Source organism: Dasypus novemcinctus, chromosome 2 (genome assembly GCF_030445035.2).
Source record: "Dasypus novemcinctus isolate mDasNov1 chromosome 2, mDasNov1.1.hap2, whole genome shotgun sequence".
NCBI classification, from domain to species: Eukaryota; Metazoa; Chordata; class Mammalia; order Cingulata; family Dasypodidae; genus Dasypus; species Dasypus novemcinctus.
The window spans coordinates 54,381,620-54,408,366 of NC_080674.1; the positions used below are offsets into that span (position 1 = coordinate 54,381,620).

General features: G+C 41.4%; 1 protein-coding gene across 4 annotated transcripts in view; it reads right to left on the reverse strand.

The window, feature by feature from the left end:
* ARL15 (ARF like GTPase 15) overlaps positions 1 to 26,211 on the reverse strand; it is a 442,869-nt gene extending 416,658 nt beyond the window's left edge. For 2 of the 4 annotated variants that reach the window (XM_071208115.1, XM_071208116.1), the window contains exon 1: positions 26,069 to 26,211. Coding sequence is in view for 2 of the 4 variants with exons in the window: in XM_058308932.2 (XP_058164915.1) it covers positions 26,069 to 26,116 (48 nt within the window). In the remaining 2 variants the exon portion in view is untranslated. The remainder of the gene's footprint in view (positions 1 to 26,068) is intronic. The other 2 variants (XM_058308932.2, XM_058308939.2) reach the window with 1 other exon arrangement.
* Between the last annotated feature and the right edge of the window lie 536 nt (positions 26,212 to 26,747).

Consider the following 26,747-nt stretch of genomic DNA (forward strand, 5'->3'; position numbering starts at 1 on the left):
CAAGAGCTCAGAAAGGAACCCAGAAATGGAGCATCCCAAAGCAGAACTAGCAAGAAGGTCCAGAGGAGAGGGAGAGACAGCAGACCGGCACTGTGCCCTGCCATGTGCCTGATCACCCACAGCTGCAGCTTGGTGAGTCAGCACCTCTGATGATGACCTTGATTTGGACACTTTCATGGCCTCAGAACCTAAGCTTTTAACCTAATAAATTCCCATTATAAAAGCCAGCCCAGGTGGCGGACTTGGCCCAGTGGTTAGGGCTTCCGTCTACCACATGGGAGCTCGCCGGTTCAAACCCCGGGCCTCCTTGACCCATGTGGAGCTAGCCCACCCACGCACAGTGCTGATGCGTGCAAGGAGTGCCGTACCACTACGCAGGGGTGTCCCCCGCGTAGGGGAGCCCCATGTGCCAGGAGTGTGCCCCATAAGGATAGCCGCCCAGTGCAAAAGAAAGTGCAGCCTGCCCAGGAATGGTGCCGCACACACACACACAGAGAGGTGACACACAAGATGACGCAACAAAGAAAAACACAGATTCCCATGCCGCTGACAACAACAGAAGGGGACAAAGAAGACGCAGCAAATAGACACAGAGAACAGACAACCGGGATGGGGGGGCGGGGAGAGAAGTAAATAAATCTTTAAAAAAAAATTTTTTTAAATAAAAAATAAAAGCAACCCATTTCTGTTATACTGCTCCCAGCAGCTTTTAGCAAACTAAAACAAATGGCAATATAAATGTGTTCAGCACAAAAAGAGGTATGTAAAAAGGATTCCTGAGAGATAGGAGTACTGAACCCATTATAGGGGTGTCAGGAAAGACTTTCTAGAGGGATCACCCCCTGAAGTGAGTCTTAAAAGATTAACCAGGTGAAAGAGAATGTAGAAGAAAGAGCATTCTAGACTAAATGACAGCATGAGTAAAAGCCAAAATCATCACAGGATATGCAGGCATTGGAGGGCTGCTAGTGTATGCCATAAACATCCTTCTATTATTTTTAAATAAGCACTTCTCAATCTGGTATCAATTATCGATACCTGTCAACTGACTGTCTACATACTATCTGAGGTAGTCTAAGATTGTATGTACCCCAGAAGATGATGTTCTTAAAGCTAATCCATTCCTGTGGGTATAAAACTATTGTGGGTAGGACCTTCGGATTAGGTTACTTCAGTAAGGCTTGGCCTGGGGTGGGTCTTAATCCTCTTCCTGGAGTCTTTTATAAAAGCAGTGAACATAGAGGTTGGAAGCAAGAAGCTGAAGCAAAGAAACACAGAAAAGGGAGAGACCAGCAGACACCATTGTTTACCATATCATATGACAGAGAAGTCTGGGATTGTCAGCAGCCTGTCTTTGGGGAGAAAGCATGGCCTGATGAGGCCTTGATTTGGACATTTTCATGGCCTCAAAACTGAAGTTTGCAAGCAAGTAAAGTAAATCTTCATTATTAAAAGACAACCCATTTCTGGCATATTGCATTTTGACAGCCTAGCAAACTAAAACACTATCTAAAATTCATTCACATGAACATACAAAGTATCTTTATTTTAAGACTTACCTCTAACTTCCTTCCAAAGGAATTTCCATTCGGTAGAAACTAAGCATGCCAGTCACATCATAAAGTCTGCTCTACCTCTACATCATTTCAGATGAAAAAGCTCCAAAGCAAGATAGCCAACTCTCTGCTACAACCTCCAGACCGTACAGGATCCAGTCCCAGCTCCCCTCTGGGCTCTGGCTTCTGGGTGCTCCTCCTCCCCCTCCTTATTCCAGCTGTGTTCCAGCCACACCAGCCTCCCCTTGCCCCTGAAATGAAAGCAGCCTCTTCCTAAGCTAGGCCTTGGCCTGGACAGGACTTCTTTTTAACCTGTACATGGCTAATTCTACACCCTTCCTTCAGGTCTCCACTGAAATATCACCTTAGACAGAACCCACCCCACCTTAAAAGCCCTCTGTCCTCACCTCCTCTGTCTCATGACCATGCTTATTTCCTTCTTAGCATTTATCAAACCTAAGATTACCTTTTTCCTTCAAAAAGGTATATGTTAACTGCCCTCCATCTCATTAGAATGTAGTGCTAAAAGGGCAAGGGTCTCTTGTCCTCGGTAGGCACAGGACTCAGGCACGTAGAAGGCACTCAATAAATAGCTGAATAAAAACAAAAACATCAATACTAGCAACAGCATCACACCTGACATTTAGTGAGTACTCACAGTGTGCCAGGCACCACTCTAAGCGATTCGAAGGTGAGAATTCACTTATGCCTCTCAACAACCCTTTGAGTTACAGCTATGCATCTACAGGCAGATGAGGAACTAAGACAGAGAATAGTGATATGTCTCACCCAAGGTCACAAAGCCGGTAAGAGGCTGAGTTGGAATTCAAACTCAGGCAAGTTAGTTCTAAACTCTATGCTCTTATGGGAAAGGATTTTTTTTCCTTAAGTTCCATTCCCTTTAATTTCAAATTCCCTTCCTAAAACTTTCTTTTAAGGAGTTTCTGCCTACCTCCTCCACCCCACTCCAGAAGGATAATGAAACACTCCAAAGTGCCATTCTGTGATTTAACTCTTTACTTCCTCACCTCCCAATACGAATGCAACCCACTCACCTACTACAACCACTCTACTAAACTGGTTTGCAACAGTGAAAATTCCATTAGATGCTTCACAGTCTGCAGAATAAATTTAATGGTGAAAACAGGACTCTAACAGAAAGTCTAGATACAAGCCCTTTTATTAAATCAGTACCTCCAATATTAAGATTTGGCTACACCATTACTGTGTGCCTTGGACAAGTTACTAAACCTCTCTAAGTCTGTACCCTTATCTGTAAAATGAGTATAAAATGAGTTTCTTCAGCATAAGAGTCTAACAATCAATTGAGAGTATTAAGAATCAATTGAAGGAAGCAGACTTGGCCCAATGGATAGGGTGTCTGCCTACCACATGGGAGGTCCGCGGTTCAAACCCCGGACCCGTATGGAGCTGGCCCACCCACAGTGCTGATGCGCAAGGAGTGCCACCCCACGCAGGGGTGTCCCCACGTAGGGGACCCCCACACGCAAGGAGTGCACCCCGTAAGGAGAGCCGCCCAGCGCGAAAGAAAGTTCAGCCTGCCCAAGAATGGCGCTGCACACATGGAGAGCTGACACAACAAGATGACGCAACTAAAAGAAACACAGATTCCCGTGCCCCTGGCAACAACAGAAGTGGACAAAAAAAAAGACACAGAGAAAAGACAACGGGGGGGGGGGGGGGGGGGGGGAAGAAAGAAAGAAATCTATTTTTAAAAAAAAGAAGAAGAAAGCCTTAAGTCTTCCAGGAGGCAAAGCTTAATAGAAGAAAGAATGTTTGGGCTGGGGTAGTAAAGTTTCAATTATTCTCAAGCCTGAAGACTTTTCTCTTTTTTTATACAGTACCAATATCACTAGATACTGAAAAGGTCTGAAAAGAGGCCCAGGTATCAGAATTTTCTAATTCTTCATGCAGGCAACTGGATTGGCTGATAAAAATATGATTTCTTACCCTTAAGCAGACTCATGAGCACTATCGCACCCTGAAACTAGTCCTTAGAGGACTCTGCATGTACCTCTAATGCTTATATCTTCATGATCTGAGTTTGTTCCAGGCTCTTTCAAAAGATTATGTATTCCAGAAAGTTCCTTAAATACTACGTTCAACTCTGTATTTGCCCCAGCATCTAACATACACATCTGGCACCTCAAAGCTGTTCAGAAAGTATTCAAAGAATAAAGAAACAAATGAGCAGAAGAACAATCAGAACCGGCAGCACACGTGATGCTACAAAATCTCTGTAGCTCTAGATTCTTCCCTTCTTGCATGAGTGCTCTTGCCAACACTTAGCACAGAACCATAGTATATGTTGTACAATTATTTTGACGAATGAAGAGGAATAAACCTCAATTAATGTTTCATTTTGCAATGCTATAAAATCTACACAATTTACTTCATGCCAACTATAGCTCTCGCTTTGAAAGTTTTCCAGTGAATTATCACATTTACCGACCACTACCCCCAGAGTCCCTCAGGCCCATGACTGCTAAGGGGGCTATGACATTATTGCTACAAGAAGTTGATTCTATAATTTTAAGACCAATTTCTTCACACCATCCTTCAGAATCTGATCCTCCCAAACTCTGATGCTTGCATAAACAGCTATACCATTGTCTTACACTTGCTGTAGACAAATAACCTCAATCAATGGTTGGGGAATTACTTGAGATTTTCTGTGAAGTCGTGGGGCTCCATGTGGCCCACTCAGGTTGCTGGGATCTCCTTTTAGTTCCCACGGACTCAGCCTAGTTCCATTTTCTTTTTCAAGATGGCAACCCTTTTCTAAGCCTTATGGGTGTTCTCCTCGACACTGCCCTGAAGCCTGGCCACCAAGTGGCACACGCACCCCTTCCTTGCTTCTCCAAAGCTGTCCACCCTGACCCTTCTTTTTAAAAAAAAAAAAAAAAAGATTTATTTATTTATTTAATTCCCCCCTCTCCCCCAGTTGTTAGTTCTCTGTGTCTGTTTGCTGCGTCTTGTTTCTTTGTCCGCTTCTGTTGTCCTCAGCGGCATGGGAAGTGTGGGCGGCGCCATTCCTGGGCAGGCTGCACTCTCTTTCGCGCTGGGCGGCTCTCCTTATGGGCGCACTCCTTGTGCGTGGGGCTCCCCTACGCCGGGACACCCCTGCGTTGCAGGGCACTCCTTGAGCGCATCAGCGCTGCGCATGGGCCAGCTCTACACGCTGACCCTTCTTATTTCATGGATTTTACTGCTAGTTACTAAAGAGAACACACGGATCTAGGGAGATCAAACTGGTAAGGAAAGTCTGTATACTCATTGCCCATGTTTCTGATTGTATAGCAAAGCAAGCCTCTTAAACTCCTGTCCTCCACCTGCTACCAGGAAGGGTGGTTCTTTCCAAACTCCTCTCTTCACTCTTAAACCAGAGATGGAATCACAACCCACAAATGGGTGAGCTATGTGCCCGCACAAGCCCACTTCTCTCAGAGTTATTTGCATTTATGAGGAGAGATGTCCTAGTTTGCTATGGCTTTAGTAACAAAGTGCCACAAACTAAAACAGAGATTTATTGTCTCACAAATCAGAAGTTCAAAATCAAGGTGTGGGCAATAACACGCTCTCTCTCTGAAACCTGTAAGGGAGAATCCTTCCTGGTTTGCCAGCAATCCTTGGAATTCCTTGGCTTGCAGCTACAGCCTTTCAATATCTGCCTCCATCATTACACGGCATTCCCCTGCCTGCCGTCTGCCCCAAATTCCCACCCTCATCTGTCTGTGCCCAAATTTCCCTCTTCTTATAAGGAGATCAGTCATATTGGATTAGAGACCACCCTAATACAGTTTGGTCTCATCTTAACTAATCATATCTTCAAAGACCCTGTATCTCCAAATAAGGTCACATTCATGGGACTGGGGATTAGGACTTGAGCGTGTCTTTTAGAGGATCGTAATTCAAATCCGTAAGAACAGAGTTTCTGATCAAGCCTTCCCTTAAAATGGTGAATAACTTCTAGTAATAGCAAATGAAACCAAACCTATTCAGCACAGTTCTAAACCATACTGAATTTAAAAGAATAACTTGACTACCTTTCAAGTCACAAAGAAAACAAATGATATTTATGAAGGGACTAGTATATGATAGGTGTTTTATACTCCATCTCATTCAGTCCTTACAATTAGAGCAATTTGGATATTATTAGACCTCTTTTTTAGATTAAAAAAAACAAAAACCAAAAACTGAGGATTACAGGAGTTCATAAACCTTCCCAATTCATGTGGCTAGTAAGCAGCAGTACTTAGATTTCAACCTAGGCCTGATTCCAAACCACTGGTTTTTGAACTCTGAACCCCAAAAGGGATTCCAATGGAACAGTTGGATATTCCACAAACTGTTAAAAAAAAAAAAAAAAGAAAATTGAATTTATTTTTAAGTATTTTAGAGACTGAAATGCAGAAAAATACCTACTCAAATATACTGTATATGAAATTTTAACACACTGAAGACTACCCACACATTAATTTGTGCTGCCAGAGTAACTCTGAGGGAGAGGTACAAGCCTTAGAATCAAAATAAAACCTTGTTCAGCCTTCCTTTTGGAGAATAACTTAAGATTACACAGTGAGCTACTTTAAAATCTATAACATATACAACTATAATTCTAGTGGGATCTTGTTTTTCCTTTGTGCCACACCAAAAAGAAAAAGCAAAATGCAGAACCAAATAAATTATATGAGCCTTTAGTTCTCATCCATATGTCTAAATTCAGTTTTGTGTTTATCAAAACAGCATCACTGTCCTCACTGATAATAGTATATAACATATAATAATAAAATAAAATGGTAAGTATATACCATAAATATAATTTTTTAAATCATATATAATAAAATATTACTTCTTTGCCTTATATATCTCAGTTCCACATAAAAGAGGTTAGAAAAAAGAATTCCACTACTGAGGAGGGGAGGGGAGAGACCAGAAGAGAGGGTGGGAGGAAGGGAGAGTAGGCTTTTTCTTCACTCCTAGATGTCCTTTCCTGTGACAAATACTATAACAAGGTATTTGAACAGAGGGCTGTACACCTGAATTAAAATAAAGCGCTATAGTCATTATTTTTTCATTTCAGGCAAATAAACACTGAATAAAATGCCACTGGGTAAAATAAAAGCCCTTGTTAATTTTGAAATATCCAAGAAAATGTTAGCCACATCTACTCTTAGAAGCTTAGAAACATATTCATTTGTTGTTGCTGCTGCTGCTGTTGTTTCAAGATCACCAATTTCAATAATATAAGGAACTAGGGTAAACAATCTTTGCCTTAGAGATGAACTCTTAAACACTCTGGATTTGGGAAAATTGAAGAGAACTGCTTTAAGACAAATGAGTGAATCAAACCATCAGTGAGCTTATTAAATCTTGATTCATTTCCATCCCTTCTTCACAGCTGTGCATTTTTATGTTGATTTATTCAATATATCCTTTGTCATAAAAAGTTAAAATGTGCATACATCTTGCACAGCTCTTTATAATTTAAAACTCTTTTAAGCAACTAGTTTCATTATATTTGGGTTCTCTTATATTGCAAAGAATCTGATTAGAATCAGCAACTAAGTATCTTTACTCAACATGGAATCCAAAGAAATTTTTTACTATGTCTATGTTATAAAACAATTCAAAGCAAATATCAAACTCACATAATTAATTTTTGTGGTAAAATGGGAAGCACAGAAGAGAAATGGAAAATATTCACTTGTGAGAGTTATTTCCCAAGGTAACCGATATAGTTATGCAACCCTCCAAATAAAGGCATATTCAGAAGGAAACTAGAACATCACTAGCCCAGGAATCTATTTCTAACACATTCAGGCTGCAGTTTTTGTGCAGAAGAAATGCACAAAGTCCAGAAGAAATGACAAAGAAAGGCACCAACCCAAGGTAAGGTCAGTAAGGGCACTGAAGAAGTCAGGAAATGAAAAGAAACCCAGGAACACTCAAATAATCATAACTGACCCAGTACTTAAAATACTCATCTGGAAAACCCAACAAACCATGGGAAAAATTGTGTTACCCTAAGAGAAATATCAGTGAGCAATATAGAAGTACGGTATTTCTATACAAAACAAAACAGAGAAAGAGAAATCCAATAATCACAAAAAGGGTTTTACATGAAGTGACTTGAGAAAAGAACCAGTCAGAATCAGGAAACATTCAAAGTAACAAAGAAAAGCAATATTATCCAATAAATCAGCCCGGCACTCTTTTCTCCACACCATGCTGCCTTGTCAGGAAACATTCACAAGGGAAGAGGGAATAAATAACTGGCCAATAAATCACATGCTAGGAAAAAAGTTCTCAAAAGCAGAAACTTGACTTTCAAACTGTTTGAGGCCCAAAAAAAGAGAAGTTGAGAGTTCCAAATGATGACATAATTCTCAACCTCAGGACATTTGCCTATTAAATTTAAAGTCGTCTCATTTGGCCAAACTTACCTAATAGCTATAAGCAGAAGAAGCCTGCAGAAGGAAGTGGGCCACCAAACGCCACGCCAGGACCTTGCAGCCCTCTAAATCAGAAATAGCTGCCACTTAAAACACAACCAACAAGCAGCAGTAGTATTTTTAACCCAGTTATTCAAGTACATATACTAGGTGGTGGCAGAAAGAAAAATGAAGAGATATGGTGTGAAACCTTTTGTTGACAACCAAAAGATCTGTATATAAAACAAGTCCTTGTTTTATATACAAACCCCTAACCAGAGAACAGCCCAATTCAATAATAACAAAGCTTTTACAGCACTGGCCAATAAAGCCAAGCTCTTACTTATAATACCAAGCTCTCTTTTAAAATGTAGGTGCAATTATTATGCCCATTTTGTATATAAGAAAACTAAGGCACAGATACAGATAAATGGCAGAACTAGAATTCAAATGCAGCCAGTCTGGCTCCAAATCCTGAATCACTATTGTACAGCCTCTCTCAGTTCAAACACTCAGCACCTCTTGTGCGTACCTGTGCCAGGCTCAAGGTATTCAAAGAGGCCTTAGACCCATCCCTGCGCTGTGACACAACAGGATTTGTCCTGTAATAAAGACAGACCAAAGGCCTGAGGTAGCCCATGAGGCAACTGTGTCAATTTACAATAAGTTCACTGGTAAGCTGAGTGAGCAGAAGTTTCAGCTCCACTTACCCCTTTGGTCAGGCACCTCTGTGCAGCATCCAATACACATAATTTTTTTTTTTTAAAGATTTATTTATTTATTTAATTTCCCCCCCTCCCCTGGTTGTCTGTTCTTGGTGTCTATTTGCTGCGTCTTGTTTCTTTGTCCGCTTCTGTTGTCGTCAGCGGCACGGGAAGTGTGGGCGGCGCCATTCCTGGGCAGGCTGCTCTTTCTTTTCACGCTGGGCGGCTTTCCTCACGGGCGCACTCCTTGCGCGTGGGGCTCCCCCACGCGGGGGACGCCCTTGCGTGGCAGGGCACTCCTTGCGCGCATCAGCACTGCGCATGGCCAGCTCCACACGGGTCAAGGAGGCCCGGGGTTTGAACCGCGGACCTCCCATATGGTAGACGGACGCCCTAACCACTGGGCCAAAGTCCGTTTCCCCAATACACATAATTAAGGCAGCCCTGGAAGAAGTTTCAACTCAGTCGCTGTGGTGAATGGCTTGAAGAAGACAATGGTTAAGTAAGAGGAAGAGGGAAAAGGTCAACTCTCCAACCAAAAATTATTTCTGTAAAACTAAGAAAAAGCAAGGATCAAACAGGTCATTTCAACTTTAATAGTCCATCCAGATTACTACACAATTGTTCAGACATAACACATGAAGTCTAACTAAGCAGGCTGTTCACCAGAAAACAAACTCCTGCCTCCAACACACTGCCTGAGATGGGTTTTAGATCCAGTTGAAAGGTCTCAACCTGGGCCATCTTCTTCAGTTTCTGGACTCAGCACTTTTTTGCATTGGGAGACAAGCCAGCATGGACTCAAAGCCAGGAAGTCCTCAAATAGGTCCAGCCCAGGTGACAGACCAAGACAGATCCAGTACTCAAGAGAGTACAGTCCCTCCACTCATCAAAGACTATGACACTCTTGGAAGTACAATTCCTGTAACAGAAAATAAGAGGCTGGGGGGTCTTGAGAATCAAATAATTGGGCTGTTGGCCCATTTATCAGCCAATCAGGTTTCCATTTAATGGGCCCAACCTTTACCCAAACCCTTAACCAGAGAACAGCTAGATGAAAATTTTCTGGAACCACATATAGCTAATTCCACCATCTTTCAGATTATGCATATCCTCACCCCACTCAGCTTTGTGCCTCCTTTCTGCAAGTTAGCCTCACACCAATCCCCTTTTCCCCTGCCCTTCCAAAGAACCCTCTGCCATAGTGGCGGTGGTGGTGATGACGACGGCAGTGGCAGTAGTGATGACGGTGCTGTGGTTAACATGTGTGAGGACAGGGTATATAGTCATGGCAGATGGATTTGGAGTTCTGTGCCAGGTCAGAGAGTCCTACTTTGGAATTTGTGCTCCTGAGTGTGATGGAGCTAGACTCAAGTGACCTTTCTACACATGCCTCTTTTGCACTTTTACTGAACCTGTGTTTGGCACTAGGGATGGCATATACTTAGGGGACTTGAATCTCTGGACTGCCCATGTGCCAGCCAGGCCCTGAGCCTCAGCAGTTACAACTCCTACTCTCTGGTTCATTGGACTTAACTCAGGTCAGCTAACAAGGAGGTGAAGATGGTCAACCACCACACCAGGGAATAAAGAGTGCCTACGACTGCAAACAGAAGAATTGTATTCATCATTCATGCGGAATCCAAGCCCCCTCTTTATCTAAAAGTGGAGTGGACATCACCATCCCAGGGTCCACAGAATGGAGGAATAAAATATGGATTAGAGTGGACTTACTGATAATCTACTATAAAACTATTGTGACTAGTAATAGAAGAAATTGTAGCACTGAGGTGGAGAAAGTGGTCACAGTAGTTGCTGAGGGCAGAGAGAAGGAAGAAGAAATGTGATGTGGGGGCATTTTTGGGACCTTGAGTTATCCTCAATGATATTGCAGGGTCAGATGCTGGACTTTATATATCCTGCCATAACCCACTGAATGTACTGGGGAAGAGTGTGAACTACAGGGTAAACTATTATCCATGTGGAGCAGCAGAGCTCCAAAATGTGTTCACCGAGTGCAGTAGGTATGCCACAATGATGGGGAGGTTGTTGGTGTGGGAGGAGGGAGGGTATACTGCAACCTCTTATGTTTTTCAGTGTAACATTTTTTGAGATGTATATATCTTCAAAAACATACAATTTATAAAAATGATGGGGGTGGGGGTGTGGAGAGTGGGTTATATGGGAACCTCTTATTTGTTTTTTAATGCAACGTTCTTTGGGATCTATTAACTTTAATTTTTAAAAAGTGTTAAAAATATATATATATATAAAAATGTATGTATGTATGTATGTATGAGACATGAATTAAGCAGTACCAGCTAAGAGCAAGTGCTTTGGAGCCAGATTTCCTGGTTCAAATTCCAGCTCTGCCGCTTACTAGTTGTAATACTATGAAAAAGTTGTTTAACCTTATTGTGCCTCAGCTTTGACATTTGGAAAAATGGCAATGACAATAGTACCTAGCTCATAAGGCCACTGAGAGGATTAAATGAGTGAAGCTCTTAGTAAGTGCCTGCCGATATAAGTGGTTTGAGTTTTTTGCTGTGATGAAGAGCAAGAAGTGGAGGCAGAAAAGTATTCTAAGTGTTTCAAAAGCATAAGTATTATTTCTGTTAATCTCACAACAAAAGCATGCAGTAGTTAGTCACTCTTACTACCCCCACTTTACAGATGAGAAAAGTGAGGCACTGTGAAGTTAGGTAACTTGCCAAAGTGACACAGAGCGGTGGAGCCAGACAATTCAACCCAAAGCCTGCAGTCCTCTTAACCATTAAACAAACTCCTCTACATTCTCAAAATCTTTGTTAAACATACTCTCTATCCTTGTGGCCTAACTGAATCCCCCAAAATCAACTTTAAGTATCTCCGGACCATTTCTCTTCTACCACAAGTAAAGTACCCCTACTCCTTTCAGACTCATGACATTGCATGCTACCTAGACCCTACTACAATTTCTGGTTAACAAGTCTACCAACCTTTCCGCTCATTCACTGAGGATTACTGACATCTGACTCAGTCTTTCTATCACCTCCAAGTCCTGCCATCATCCTGGTGACTTTTACCATCCATGAGGTTGTTTCATCCAACATGTTGGCTGTACTTTCTCTTCCACCTTTTTTCACTGGCCACATACACCACTTTTTTCTGCTGCCTACCATGGCCACATACAGAAACCTTTACTTCAAGAACTACTCTACTTCTATAAACTTAAATTCATATACCCTATCGTCTCACTACATTGAAGTTTGAAGTCTGGCTGCCAAATTACACCAAATCTACCAGTCCCTGTGTCTTTTGCTTTCTATTTTCACTTCCCTCCTTTCCATTAACTTAGATCTCACAACCAGCATGTCAAACCATTTTCTTGCCAATATCCTACATTCCTTTACCCCAGTGTCCAGCCATTGATCCACCTGGAAAGCCTTAAAACTCTTATCAATCTAACTATCCAACTTCTCAAAACCTATACCCAAACTACAACGAAAAAAATATTACTACAACCACCTAGATTTGTTTCATTGTTAATTCCTGGTCTCTAACTTCAACACTGCACAGCAGCCAACCCTTCTGTCTCCCTGGTCATCCCCCTGCAGCTGTTTCAATCCTACCCTGCTCAAATGCTCCTCCCTATCAATATTTCAGTCAGAATCAGCAAAATGACCTCACACTCTACATCATCAGCATTTAGACAGCCTCAGTCTAGTCCCATTTAAAAAGGAAAGCCCCCTTAATCTTCCCTCCTCCTCCAGTTAACCCCATCTTTCTTTCCTCTCAGGGTAAAATTTCTTAAAAGACTTAAATGCAGCAGCAGCATTTCCTCACTTTCCACCAGACCAGACCACTGTGGAAATGCTCTAAACAAGATCACCACTGACTTGGACCCAGTGGTCATTTTCCAGTCACTGCATGATCTCTAAACAACATTTAACACAATTGGTCGCTTACTCCTTCTCAAAACTGTATGCTTCAGGCTGCCTTCCATCACATGTGCCAGGTTTCCTTCCAACCCCTCAGTCTTCTCTCACGTTCCTTTTTACGATCTTTTTCTTCTTATGGTCTCATAAAACCTGAGTGCTTACCATGTGCCAGCATTAACCTAGGCAGTGGGATTCCTTGGGATTCTTCCTTTCCTCCTTAGCACAACCCTCCCTGGGCAAACTCATGTATGGCCACTGTTTCAGTTATCATTTTAGTGGTTAAGAATATTAGCCCAGACCTGGTTTCAAATCCTGCCTACATCATGTCTTGGGTATGTCAGTCAGTTTCTCTAAGCTCTCTAATCTCTAAAATAACAGATAATGCATGAAAAACACTAGCATTATGCCTCCCACATGACATAAGAAATACAATATAATTCAGTATATAGCAAGTAACAATAAATATTAGGTATTATTTTTACTACATCTCCAAATCTCATCCCTGAGCTTTCATCTACTTACTTGAAACCTTAGAATGGATTTTGCAAAGGCAGTTCAAACTCAGGTACTTCAAAATCAAACTCCTTACTTTCCCTCCCAACCTACTATTCCTTCAAGTATTAACTATCACAGAACACGATTTCATTAATCACCTCTATGCCTGTGTTAGTTTTAACGTATGTTTTTAAGTTCTTTGATATTCTTCCCACCAGGAGGTGGCATATCTGTCTTCTACACTGGAACCTGAGCAGGCCTTGAGGACTATAATGCAGCAGGCAGGATGCTGCATGACTACTGAAACTAGGTTAAAAATGGCCAGGCAGCTTCTTCCAATTTCTTTTGGTACATTCGATCTGTGAGACTTCAGTCACTATGTAAGAAGTCCAGCTACTCTGGAATCATTGTGTAGAAAGAACACATGAAGGGAGATGTCCCAGGAGACCAAGCCTGTCCGGCCCCCGCTGCTGGAGTGTTCCCAGCCCAAGCGCCAGACACGTGTGTGAAGAAGCCTCAAGATGATCCCCCTCCCCCACCACCATCTGACTGTAACTTCCTGACATAGAATTGCCTTGCTGACCCCAGGCAAGCCCCAGATTACTCAGTAAATTACTGTTGCTTTTAAACTACCATGTGAGATAGTTGTTACTTAGTAACAGACAGTCAGAACAATGTTCAAACAAAAAACCTGAGAATTACTCTTGATGTCTCTTCTGTTCTTATCTTTCACTTCCAATTACAAAATTCTGTCTATCCATCAATGTTGCTTAAATCCATCCAATGCTCTTCATCCTTCCTGCTTACTACCTGGTTGTAAATAACCATCATTTTATTCCTAGATCAAGACGTCTTCCCAACTGGTTTTCTTGTTCTAGTCTAGCCTTCCTTTTCAATCCTTCTCTTCACTTTAGCCAGATTTGACCAAGTTCCTCCAGGCAAACTTTTAAGTTTTCCATTATGTAACCCAGGCTGGGCTCTGACACCTCATGTCTACTCTGGCTCCTCACCTTGATTCAGCCACACTAAGCCAGGGACCTCCTTGAAATCATGGGGTTTCTCACTCCCAAGTTTCTGCACAAGCTGTTCCCTGTGTCACCTGGCCAAACTACTCAACCTCAATGAGGCTAATTAAAAATGACTCCTCTGGGACGCTCTCCCTGGCACCCAAGTCTAGAATAGTTTCCCTTTCATGTGCTCCCTTAGTAACCTTTACTTTCCTCTAGATTGAATATGCCACTCTAAAATGTTACTGCTTAGTTTTCTTCTCTACAAGAGTGTCAGTTCCTTCAGGACAGGCTCACATTTTACTCCCTGGTGTGAGTACCCAGGACAGCACCATAACATAAAAGGCTTATTAAAAAACTTAGAGCGGATGAGTGAATGAATGACAAATCAAGTATGTATAGACAACTTTATTATCACTTAAATCACAGAATTAGAAAACAAAGAATGGAAAGAAAAGACAGCTATTCCAGGAAGAACATAAGATAATCATCCTATGCTAAAAGGTTTTTTAATAAATAAGATTCTCATTATATTTAATAGTCATAATTGCCACCTTAAACACTTTATAAATCAAGGAAGGAAAAAAGGAAGGAATAAATGTTAAAGTAATAGTAAAAATTAATATTTACATTCTTCTTGGGTCTAGGAGAAAGCATATTTTAAATATGGGTAAATTGCAGAAAAGACCCAAAAAATGTCTTTTTCAAGGTCAAGAACAACTTTTTAATCCCCAGCTCTTAAAATATACAAGTAGGAATGTGTTCCTATATAATGTATATTTAAATTATTTCACAAAATATATTGCCATTGGGGGAGAAGACTTCAAAGTCAGTAATGAGAGAAAAAAAAAATCAATGACAGCAAGAGGGAGAGAGACTCACTTGCCCTCCTTCTGTTGATATCATTATATTAAGTCATATGAACTCTTACACCAATCTATATAGAGGTGTAGCACTTTGATATTATTGATGAATTCCAAAAAGAAATATCGGATTATGTTTGTAAACTGGTCTTTCCCTCTGGGCATATAAGATTATATTGGATTCAGAGGCTTACTTGATTAAGTAACTTGATTACTTAATCAAGTATAACTCCTGTGTCAGTAGGGTGTTGAGAACCCACCCCTTGGAGGGTGGGGACTCGTAGATAAAAGGTATGGCAAAGTACAGAGTTGAGGGTTCTTAATGTTGGAGTTTTGATGTTGGAGTTTGATGGTGGTCTTAAGCTGGAGCCCCCGGGAGAGAGACGGAGTCGTTTGCCTGGTAAGTCTTCAAATGACCTTGTGGAGAGAGGCAAAGCCTAGAGAGCCTCATAGTCTACAGCTGACCTTGTGGAGAAAACAGGGGAGCTGAACCCAGAGGAACCCAGGAAGCCTGAACCCTTGCAGACGTCAGCAGCCATCTTGCTCCAACACGTGAAAATAGACTTTGGTGAGGGAAATAACTTATGCTTATGGCCTGGTATCTGTAACCTCCTACCCCAAATAAATACCCTTTATAAAAACCAACTAATTTCTGGTATTTTGCATAAATACCCCTTTGGTTGACTAATACAAGAGATTATAATATGATACTTTTTAAAAGCACTTTACAGTTTATTAAATATATATGATTTTATTAGTGATAAGTGACCCTGATGGTAAGTGAACTTTACAAATAAATGAAGTAGGGAAACGGACTTTGGCCCAGTGGTTAGGGCGTCCGTCTACCACATGGGAGGCCCACGGTTCAAGCCCCGGGCCTCCTTGACCTGTGTGGAGCTGGCCCACGCGCAGTGCTGATGCGCGCAAGGAGTGCCGTGCCACGCAGGGGTGTCCCCCGCGTAGGGGAGCCCCACGCGCAAGGAGTGCACCCATAAGGAGAGCCGCCCAGCGCGAAGGAGGGAGCAGCCTGCCGAGGAAAGGTGCCGCCCACACTTCCCGTGCCGCTGACGACAACAGAAGCGGACAAAGAAACAAGACGCAGCAAAAAGACACAGAAGACAGACAACCGGGGGAGGGGAGGGGAATTAAATAAATAAAAAATAAATCTTAAAAAAAAAAAAAAAAAAAAAACCAAATAAATGAAGTATAGCTCAGGGTCATTGTTTAGACAAGATTCCCAGTATTTAGAGTTTTAGAATCAAGTACATTCTACACACACTCATATACACATACATACATAAATACACACACAAAAACTTGGGGATTCAAACAGAATCGTCATGTTTTTATTCTGCCTGGTAATGACATTTTAAGAGAGAGAGACAGGACAGACAGACAAACAACCATTCACTATCATTTCAGAATAAAGATGATATTTTAATATCCACAAAAAGTTAGAACGATAATCTCAATTTTTATAGTCTGTATATTAAATTTATGATTACTTTGCAACACTCCACTTATTTTTCCACTTTGCTATGGGCTGAGAGTTGGGGAAATTATTCACACCAATTATAGGTGGAATACCTGGGACTCAAATCCAGGAGTTCAAACAATTTTTTTTCCTTCTCTACAGCAATAAAATGTATACAGATTAAAACTGTGGAAGGTCACCACCCTAACAACCAAAGCAATTATGCTTATTCAGTTGTCCCTAACCCTCAGTTTCCTCAACCATAAAACGGGAAAAATAATAGCCTCGATTTCTCAGAGGATTGTTAAAGAACTAAATAAATGGTGAATGTATATGAAGTACTTCCCATAGAATATGGAAAAGTAAATCTCAATAAACTTTAATATCATCACTATCACTATCTTTACTATTACATAACTTTGATTTAACAAACAGTGGCTGATTATGTCCAGGCATCGTTCTAAGTGAATTATAAATATTAACTCATGTAATCAATAGCAAGAGCTTTTAAATGCAAATAGTGCACATAATATCACATTTAGAGAGTTACCATGTTAATTAGCATATTAAAACACACTACCATAAAGAAACCTGTTTAACTTTGCTAGACCCATTTTTCCAAATTTATTGGTTATGGTAACCCCTTTTTGTAGTAAGATTTATTAAAATATGACTGTCCTTATAATACACTGTCATAAAAAATACAAAAGCATTTATATGGACTATTTATTACAGCATTATTTATAACAACCAAACATGGAGCAAACCAAAAATATTCAATGAAAAGGTGATTAATGAAGTAAATTATGGTTATTAATATAATGCAGAAAATTCATGTTGCATTAGAGAAACTGTTAAAAAAATTTTAAAAAGCAAGTGACAAAAACTTTGTTCATTATAATGCCAGGTTGATTTTTCATATGTATATAATGCAGAAAATTCATGTTGCATTAGAGAAACTGTTAAAAATTTTTAAAAAGCAGGTGACAAAACTTTGTTCATTATAATGCCGGGATGATTTTTTTATATGGGTGAGTAAGTATGCATGTAGACTGTAGGACAATATACAATGTAAATGTTATTTGTCAGTTGCCAGTGTACAGATTTTTTTTCCCATTTGCTTTGTTGTGCTCTCCAATTTCTATCACTAAGCTTTTACTTTAATAATAAACATGTTGCCAAAATAATACCAGTCCATTGACAAGCAAGAATATATATTCAGTATGTGTGTTAATATGACTAGAAAATGCCCACTGTAAACTGGAAAGCATAAGTTGATAAATCATAATAAAGACTGAAATACATATATTACAATTTCATTAAACAGTTGATGATTGTTACAAGATTCACTTTAGCCAAAACAAGTAAACACACACAAAACCATGTCTCAAAATCAACACCTATTTTCTTCTGTAAACATCTCACAAAGTCTAAATTAAGATCTCTACATATAATAACAGATATGGTAATAACCAGATATATAAAGTAAATATCTACAGATCTACTTCCAGCTACACTTAGCAATGTCATAAACATGAAGTAGGTGGACAAAACAAGTTTAAAAAAGATAAGTATAGGGAAGCGGATATGGCTGAAGCAATTTGGGGCCTGCCTACCACATGAGATCCCGGGCGCAGTTTCCGCTGCCTCCTAAAGAAGACAAGCAAGACAGTGAGCTGACACGATGGGCTGGTGCAGCAAGCTGATGCAACAAGGAAACACAATGAGAGACAAAACAAGCAGGGAGCAGAGATGGCTCAAGGGATTGGGTACCTCCCTCCCACATGAGAGGTCCCAGGTTCGGTTCCTGATGCCTCCTAAAAAGAAGACGAGCAGACACAGAGAGCACACAACAAACAGACACAGAGAGCAGACAGGAGTGCAAAACAATGAGGGGGGTGTTTAGAATAAATAAATCTTAAAAAAAAAAAAAGATAACCATAGTATATTACCATTGTTACCAAAACAATACTATATACTATTTATGTGTACAAGATAACTAATAAAAGTGCAAAAGCATGCCTGAGAACCTTACCATCTAACTTTGGGATAGTTGTCAAAACAGGAAGGAGGGGAAACAGAGTGAGCCGAAGCTTTAATTGTATCCTTAAAGTGTCATCTCTTTTAAAAAAAGACTGTAAAAGTTTTTCAGTTAAATTGGCAAAATACTAACAGCTGTTTAAGCAGGATGTTAGGTACATGGAAGTCTGTTAAATTCTCTACTGTACTTTTCTGAATCCTTACAATAATTACTAATTAAAAATAAAATTCTTAAAGAATATTTCATTTTAGTTCCTGATTCCATTTCTAGATTGATCAGGAACAAGGTTCAGTCCATATGTTCTGCAATCCTTGGTCCTGGGATGGCTAAAGATTGCCATTCCCTTGCCCCAAGACTGAGAGACAGAGAAGGAACTATCCCTTTGAAAAAAAGAATCCACGATTCTCTCTCTCTGGGAGACATAGACACAATTCTAAGGAAATAAATCCTCAACCTCAACCCTAAGAGAAGCAGTCCAGAGGTCAGAATACTTCCAGGCAAATCTGGGTACAAAGGAACCTGATAAATGAGCTTACCCAGCAAATCAAACTTTGCAAATGGTTAGTTACTATCAAAATCATGTAGGTGTGTTTCACTGTAAGCCAAAGAGCAGAATACAGAATACCAAGGTTGATGCAAAAGAGTAAAGGGGAGAGTGGGCAAACAATGAAAAGCAAGGTCAGTGAGCAAACCTCAGCACAAGAGACAAACCTACACTCTCTCCCATTGGGAATTGTACTATTACCGAGCTCCCAGGACAAGCCCCCTCAGGTATTGAGGTAACAGCAGCAACCAAATGACCCCTCAACTTACAGTGTGAGTCTGTGATCCACGCAGTCCCTCTCACAGAGGCTCTCAACAGTTATTATTATGTAAGCAGTACCAAACAATGCTTACAAGCAAGGATTTGGAATCAGACAAGCTACATTCATACCCTGGCACCCCACTGCTTATATAGATCCTGGTCAATACTCAGCCTCTCAGAGCCATAAGTTTCCTCTTTCCTAAGTTTGTAAGTCATTTTCAAATCAGTAATATCTCTTAACACAGCTGTCCACTGTCAGAAGACTTAAACTGGGTGATGCACGTAAAGCACTTTGCATCACACATGGTACACAGTTCCTGTTTACCAGGCACCAGACTAGATTCTGGTGATAAAATAGTGCTCAAGATGGTCAGGGACCTTGCATGGATGCAGATTACAGACTCAGATGAAGGTCACGGCCTGGGAACATCCAAGGGACTCCCCCATGTCTCCAGCACTAGAAGTCAGGACCACCAGCTAAACAGTTGCAGGGCCTAGTGCAAAATGAAAATAAGAAGTCCCTTGTTTAAAAATTACTAAGAATTTTAAGAAGGTCAGCACAGAGAATCAAATCAAGTGTGGAGCTCTTCTGAGTACAGGGTTCCATATGTCTGAACAAGTTGCACACCCATGAAGTATGCTTTGCACACTGCCAGAAGTGCCCAGAAACTCTTCAGACACTCGGAAATGACGGTCAACTGAATCTGACCGGCTTAGAGTCCCCAAATACTTGCTGCATTTGGAGACACATGAAGGGGAGAGCCACAGCCCAATAAAGGGGGCTGCGGGCTTCAAAATAAAGGCCATCATTATTTCGATTTATGAGAAGTTATCAGGGGAAACACCAGCTTCTTGTTATCTCCAATGCATTTATCAGACCTTCCCTAAAAACCTTGCCTTTCCTCCAGTCTACCTCAGAAAAAAATACTTTATAGTTAAAGTCAGCAGGGGACTTTGCCCAACGGAAGTCCAAAAGCAAAAGGCTGCTTGGGGCCTAGCACTGCCCCACTTCTCAGGCGGCACTCAAAAAAGCATAGCAGAGCTAGCACAGACAAGTAGCTCCTGAGTCTCAGTGACCTCTTCAAAAGAAAACCGGGGCTTGTGGCGGCAGGAACATACTCCTGAAGGAGGTGGTGGGGAGTAACGGGAAGCCTGAAATCTGCTTTGTGGTCACCTGATGGAACATCAGATGCTGAGGATCACCTCAGTGATCAGGGTAAGGACATCATGGGCATGAGGCTCGGGACACCACCCAATTTTCTGTCTATCCAACCTCCTGGTTAAAAGACACTTGGCAAAGCTGAGTCCTTGAGGGCAAGCGGGAACATCAAAGCCCCCAATTTCTTTAACGCAGCAGTGGTCAAGGAGCAGTTTCTGCACCTGTTTACTTTAGAAAATTTCAATTGTATTTTAACAGCTTTAGCACTAAGCTGTCTGAGACTCTGCCCCAGCCTAATAGAGAAGAGATTCAACTTCCCAAGTGGAAAGCAGTGAAGAGGGAGGGCCTGGAGCCACAATCCCAGAACTATTACTTGCTAGCTCTGTACTTCTGAGCCTTGGTTGAAATGCCATTATATAGGGAAAGCATTAAAAAAAAATAGTTCTGGCACACAGTAAGTGCTCAATAAACTAACTGATTTTATCCTCCAAATTATAAGTCACAGGCTTACCCCACACTTACCACCTCCCCCCACCAGTACTGCCCACCTGCCAACAAGTACATGGCTTAGGCAGCCTTCAGAATGCAACTCCTGCCTTCTGTGTGTCCTCTGCTAGGATTCACACTACAGAATTGGAGCAATGGAAACTAACACCAGGTCAGGAACCAAAGTTAACACTTGCATAAAAGTTTCTGTCTAACAGAATGATTTCGGTAAAAAAAGTTTGCTATGAATGGCATAGTTGATAGAGCACTGTTTATTGTGTTCACTTTATTTTTATCTTATGATTTATTAATAAAGGAATATTTAATGTGATTCTTTGCCTAGTTCAGATGAACTTAAGAATTTTAATGTTTGGCCTATATTATTACTGTATAGTCAGTCACACCAAATATAACTTGTAATGTTCACATTCATTCAGAATTAAAATCAGCACACTTTTAAGATAACTGAGCATCATATAAAATCACAAATGCACCTTTACTCCTCTTTTCAAACGGGCTCTTTACAATGTATGAATGGGCTCTCCTTTTGTTTCTATTTCGTGTTTCATCACGACTTTCTGTTCTTAATTGGTTGGCTGGCTGGTTGGCTGGTTGGTTGGTTGGTTGGTTGGTTTTTATCCTGGGAATGGTGATGGATTTATGCTGATCCATCCAACTTCTCTCATCAGATTTTCCCCACTGACAAATGAATTTTTATGATGGCAGGTACAGCATGTAACCATGAAACTAGGCCAATTTCACCAGTTAATATAAGCGAAGAAAATCTAGAACCCTGGCCTTATTAAATCCAAAATGCAATATATAAATGCAATGACCATTAATTGACAACAGGCATCCAAGATTAATCAAGCATTCTTCGTTGTCCCATCTTCAATTATAACTTTGTATTTTACTTTAGTTTACAAAAAAACAAAGAAACACATAAAGTAAGAGATATGTAACAGAAAGTAAAGGAGTACATCAGAAGCCACCAACCTTCCCTGAGTGCCCTCCCCAACTTGTCCTGCCACACAGGTCCCCTTTAGCCTCAGGTCTTCCAGTTCCACAGAATCATAGCTGGGGGCTCATCCCCCAAGACTGTAGGGCCATGCATAAAACAGAAATCCATAAATGTTTGTCAAATGAATTTATGAAAATATCAGAGTGAGGTCTTATTTTTTATAGATATTAAAGTCGTCCAGAGAGTCTTAGGACTTTCTGCTTTATACTCCCCATCTTTCCATATATTGAGACTAATTTAAAGGGTAACATAATACTTACCACCAAGCAGTAACAGTCATCTTACAGGAAGTATAAGAATACTATCAGCAACAGGAGCATAATTCATTAACATATTGTATCCGAAAAGCTATGTGCTGCTTATAAAATCACTTTCCCTCCATTATCTCATTTAATCACCACAGGCATTGAGTATAAATTTTATTGCTGCTGTTTTGATGGCAGAAGGTAGAAAAAAAGTTGAAATCCAGACCCACCAATATATGCAAGTCAACATACAAGGATAATTTTGAACTAAAAGGAGCTTAGAAACTGATCTTGTCCATTTCCAAGATAACCTGGTATACATGTCTTTCTCTTTCACTACAACTCTTTTCTCCTACCTTAGCAAAACCTCTGCATACCATCTTATTAGTACTACCCATTAGAAAAAAGAGGGAGCCAGATGCTGGTTCTGCCTACTGGAGCAGTAGACAACATTTCCCAATTGAATTGACAGATGTGAACATGGTCAATAAACCATGGCATGAAAAAAGATGAGAAAAAATTGATATGTGGCCTCCTAGAGAGATCCCTTTCAAATGGGAAACAGATATCTTTATTTTTAAATTGCCACCCAGGCTAAACAAAACATATCTTGATAAACTTAAAGCTAAGAGTAAAAGATACAATTCTGAATTCCCCAGAACAAAACACCTAAACCAAACAGATTTTATCTTTTCTTGTTTAGAAGCTGGTGAGAAAGGTAGAACTGGCCCTTCCATCTCATACTGACTCAGTTCAACAAATAAATATAATGCCCTAATACTTGCCAGGAATCATGTCAAGCTGTGGGTGATACATATACATATTTACAATTAACAAAGTTATAACTTATTTCCCTGAAAAAAATGAATAAAAGCTCTGTTTAAATATTAAGGTATTGTCCCTCACCTTGTCTATCTCCTCTAATTGTGAACATTTCTTTTAAATTAAGATAAACAAAATCAGAGAACTTCTTCATCTGTTTTAATATCTCTATCCTATTAAAAGTTGTTAAAAATAGCACCTCCACCTTTCTCGCCTTTCTCTTACTTTCCACTCTCCTCACATAAAAAGGTTAAGTGATGAGATCCAGTCCAAAGAACAATGCACAATACATACACACACACAGCTCCTCTTGCAGCTTCCAACAAGAACAAGAAGAAAGAACAAGAAGAAAGTCAAAAACTGATAGAAGGAAGAAAGGGAGGGAGGGAGGGAGGAAGGTAGGGAGGCAGGGAGGAAGGAAGGAAGTGGGAAAGGGAAAGAAAGTGAGAGGAGGAGGGGAGGAGAGAAGTGTGGAAGTGCAGAAGGAGGGAAGGAGGGAAAGAGGGAAGGAGGGAGTGACACACACCATTATTACTGACAAGAGCACAAACTGGGCATTTAATCTAGTCTTCAAACTTGGCAAATTCTTTAGAATCAAATTCGGAATAAAAAAGGAGAGGGGCAGGAGGGAATGGTAGGTAAAGGAACTTGGGAATTGACTTATTCTAAAAATAAGATCACAGACACAAAGAAATTTATTTTTATTTTTCAGAAATGAGTTTTTAATAAACACCATGCAAGATATGCATCAGCAAAGGAGTCCATCTGACAGTAAGTGGAAAAGAATGATGAGCCGTGCACCATTTTCTCTGAAAGTTATACAAAAAGACTATCTCAGGAGGGTTGTTTTTGTTTTTTGGGTTTTTTTTTTAGTCCAGTTTCAGTGAAAAGTGGACTTAATGCTTAAAGATTTTCTTTAATAATTTGATAAAGGGTATGCTATATACTCATGAAAACTGAACCGTTTGCTTTAAAATATTTTCCTAACCTCCACGAATTATCCAAGCAATGTTTTGTATTTTTAGGGGGCTGTTTCAGTACACTTGTGAATTTATTAAACAGCAAAGTTAAAGTGACAAACAGTGATTTTTTTTTTAAACACCAAAGCAAAACTAGTGTGTGGGGAGGCGTGGCAGATAAAGCAAGCAAGCCCATTGACCTTGACACAAAACTGACAGTAAAATGGCAAAGAAATTAATCTGCTTTTAGGGTAACCTTGAGCCCCACAAACATTCATTCATCCACCCACCGACCCTTAGACTATGGCCATCTAGGGGTTAACCTGAGTGAGTAACCACTGTTTGCATTACTGTTTTCACTAATTGTCTTGGTGGGTTTGGCACCTCTCAGAGACAGCCTTTGTGATGCAATATGTAAATTTAACAAACAAAGAGTAAATAAAGAAAATAAGAAAAGGATCAGAGCCACTTGGTTTTCTTTTTAGGAATTATTAATTAAATACTCAAAATTAACTTTCAAAAGTTATACTTGCTGTCACCCTTTCCTACTTGACAATCATCCTTTACTACCTTGGCTTTAATTTGGGCAGACTGCAAGACAAAAACGATAGTAACATACAAGACAAGCTACAAATTAATCAGTTTAATTTAGAAAATCTTTCATAAGCATTTGGCAACTTGTAAATTTGTCAATTTACAAGACATTTTGTAAATTTACAAGGCAATTTGGCATTTTAAAGTACCCTCATACTCAGATAATCCCCTTAAAGGTAGTGGGTGAATAACATTAAGGAAATTACTGCCATCAGCCAATGAATAACAAAACCGAATTTGAATTCAGAATTTTCGACTCTTGTGGAGTGCTCTATTCACAATGTCACGCATTAACTGCAATAACCATCCTTCGCCACAAAAACATCAAGCAAGAAGCTTCAAGGGGAACCTTTTCCTCATATAAAGTGAAATAAGCCCCAATACATTACTACACCAGTCTTCGTCAAGCTTTTCTTTATCAGGAAAGCATCCATAGTCTTTCAGCTAAGGCATTTCACAGACTTTAAGTGTAATTCCTAGAAGGCACTGGCGAATCTCTGCCAGGCCAATCTGCAGGCGAAAATCAAGTGCATGTGTCCCACGAGATGACAGGAGGGTCAATGTTTTAACTGTATCTCAACTCTGCATTGCAATAGCGGTTCTGGCTAAGACGGTAAACAGTCATTTATAGGAGCTAATATAAGCAATGCAAACGAGAACTGACCACAGACACTGCCACTCTGGGGAAATATAATCTCTGGAGCAATATATGATGCTTGCATAATTCCACAAACATACAAACAAATCCACTCTAAAACTAATGTTCCAACTCTGGGATGACACTTTTCCCACCCAAGTTCAGTGCAAGCCTGGCCTAAAAGGACAGCTCGGCTCCAGCCCGTGCACAGCAGCAGGCGCGCACGACCTGCGCGGTGGGGCACTGCCTGCCCCTACCCAGTCTGTTCCGGCCGGGAGGCGAGGAGTTTAGTCCCGTCTACTTTATGGTAATGTGCTTTTAAAGCCCTGCCGCGCCGAGGTCAGAGCTTTCGAGATCTAATAACAACCAAATGACCGGGGCTGCCGGGCACTTAGTGAGCCATTCTGGTTATAGCTCTTTAATAGTACCTGAAGTTCTTGTTTAGAGAAAGCGGAAAACTCCGGCTTCCCCGGAAAGAAAGTCCTTTGAGGGGAGAGCAGAGAGAACCAAAGAAACCGGCCGCGGGCAGAGGACGCCCCGCCGCGGCCCCATTTCTGAGGCAGCCCCAGCGCGACCCGCACCCCGCAGCCCGGCTGGCCCGGCCGCACCTTTACCTGTCAGCTCACCACCCCCTCTGCGCTGCTGCCCGCGGCCCCGGCTGCCGCCTCCGCGAGTCCCCCGCAGCTTTACAGCCGCTGCAGGAGAAAGAACCCCAAAGGCATCCCATCCCAAAGAAAGAAAGCAAAAAGGCTGTTCCTCAGCGCGGAGGGACGTCGGGCACGCCGAGACCTGAGAGGCGACACGCCACCCCTGCCCCGCACCTACCAGATAATCCATGTACAGAAACGCCTCACTTATCCGGAGATCAGACATCCGGCAGCCTAAAGCATCCGGAACGGCTCCGAACCCGGAAAAAAAAGCAGCGTCTCTGGCAGCGAGCGAGCAGCCCCTGAAGAGCCAGCAACAGCGAAAATAGCCGAGAGCGGCCGAAGGGCCGAAGATTACACAAGGGGCGCGGCGATTGGCCGGGCGGGAAAGCTGAGGAGAGGAGGGCGCTCATTGGCTGCGGCGTCTATAAAAAGCAGGCCTTTGCAAGCGGCCGGAGAGAAGCGCGGGAGAGCCAAGGGGAGGCTTGCTTGCGAGCTGGGCGGAGGGGCGTCGGCCGTGGGCCGTGGGCTCTGGAGGCGCGGGCAGAAGGGCGAGCCAGAGGAGATCCGAAAATTTGCAGGTAGTGCAGTCGCCTGCGTTATGTGTGCCACCGTAAGCTCCAGTTAGGTAAAGCGCAGCAGAATTCAGTGCTCTAGCTGCGGAGAGCCATGGTATCCCCTCCCACCTCCCAATAGGAGGCGAGCGCTGTGACGTAGGAGGCGTGGAGTCTCTGATACTTAGTGTTTCTCCCAGGAGCTAGTTCCTAAAGGGTCTGAGGCCACGAGATGGTACCGCGGGGCGAGAAACGTGTAGGAGGTTCCTTTGTGAGCAGGAAAACCAGTACCTGACTGAGGCG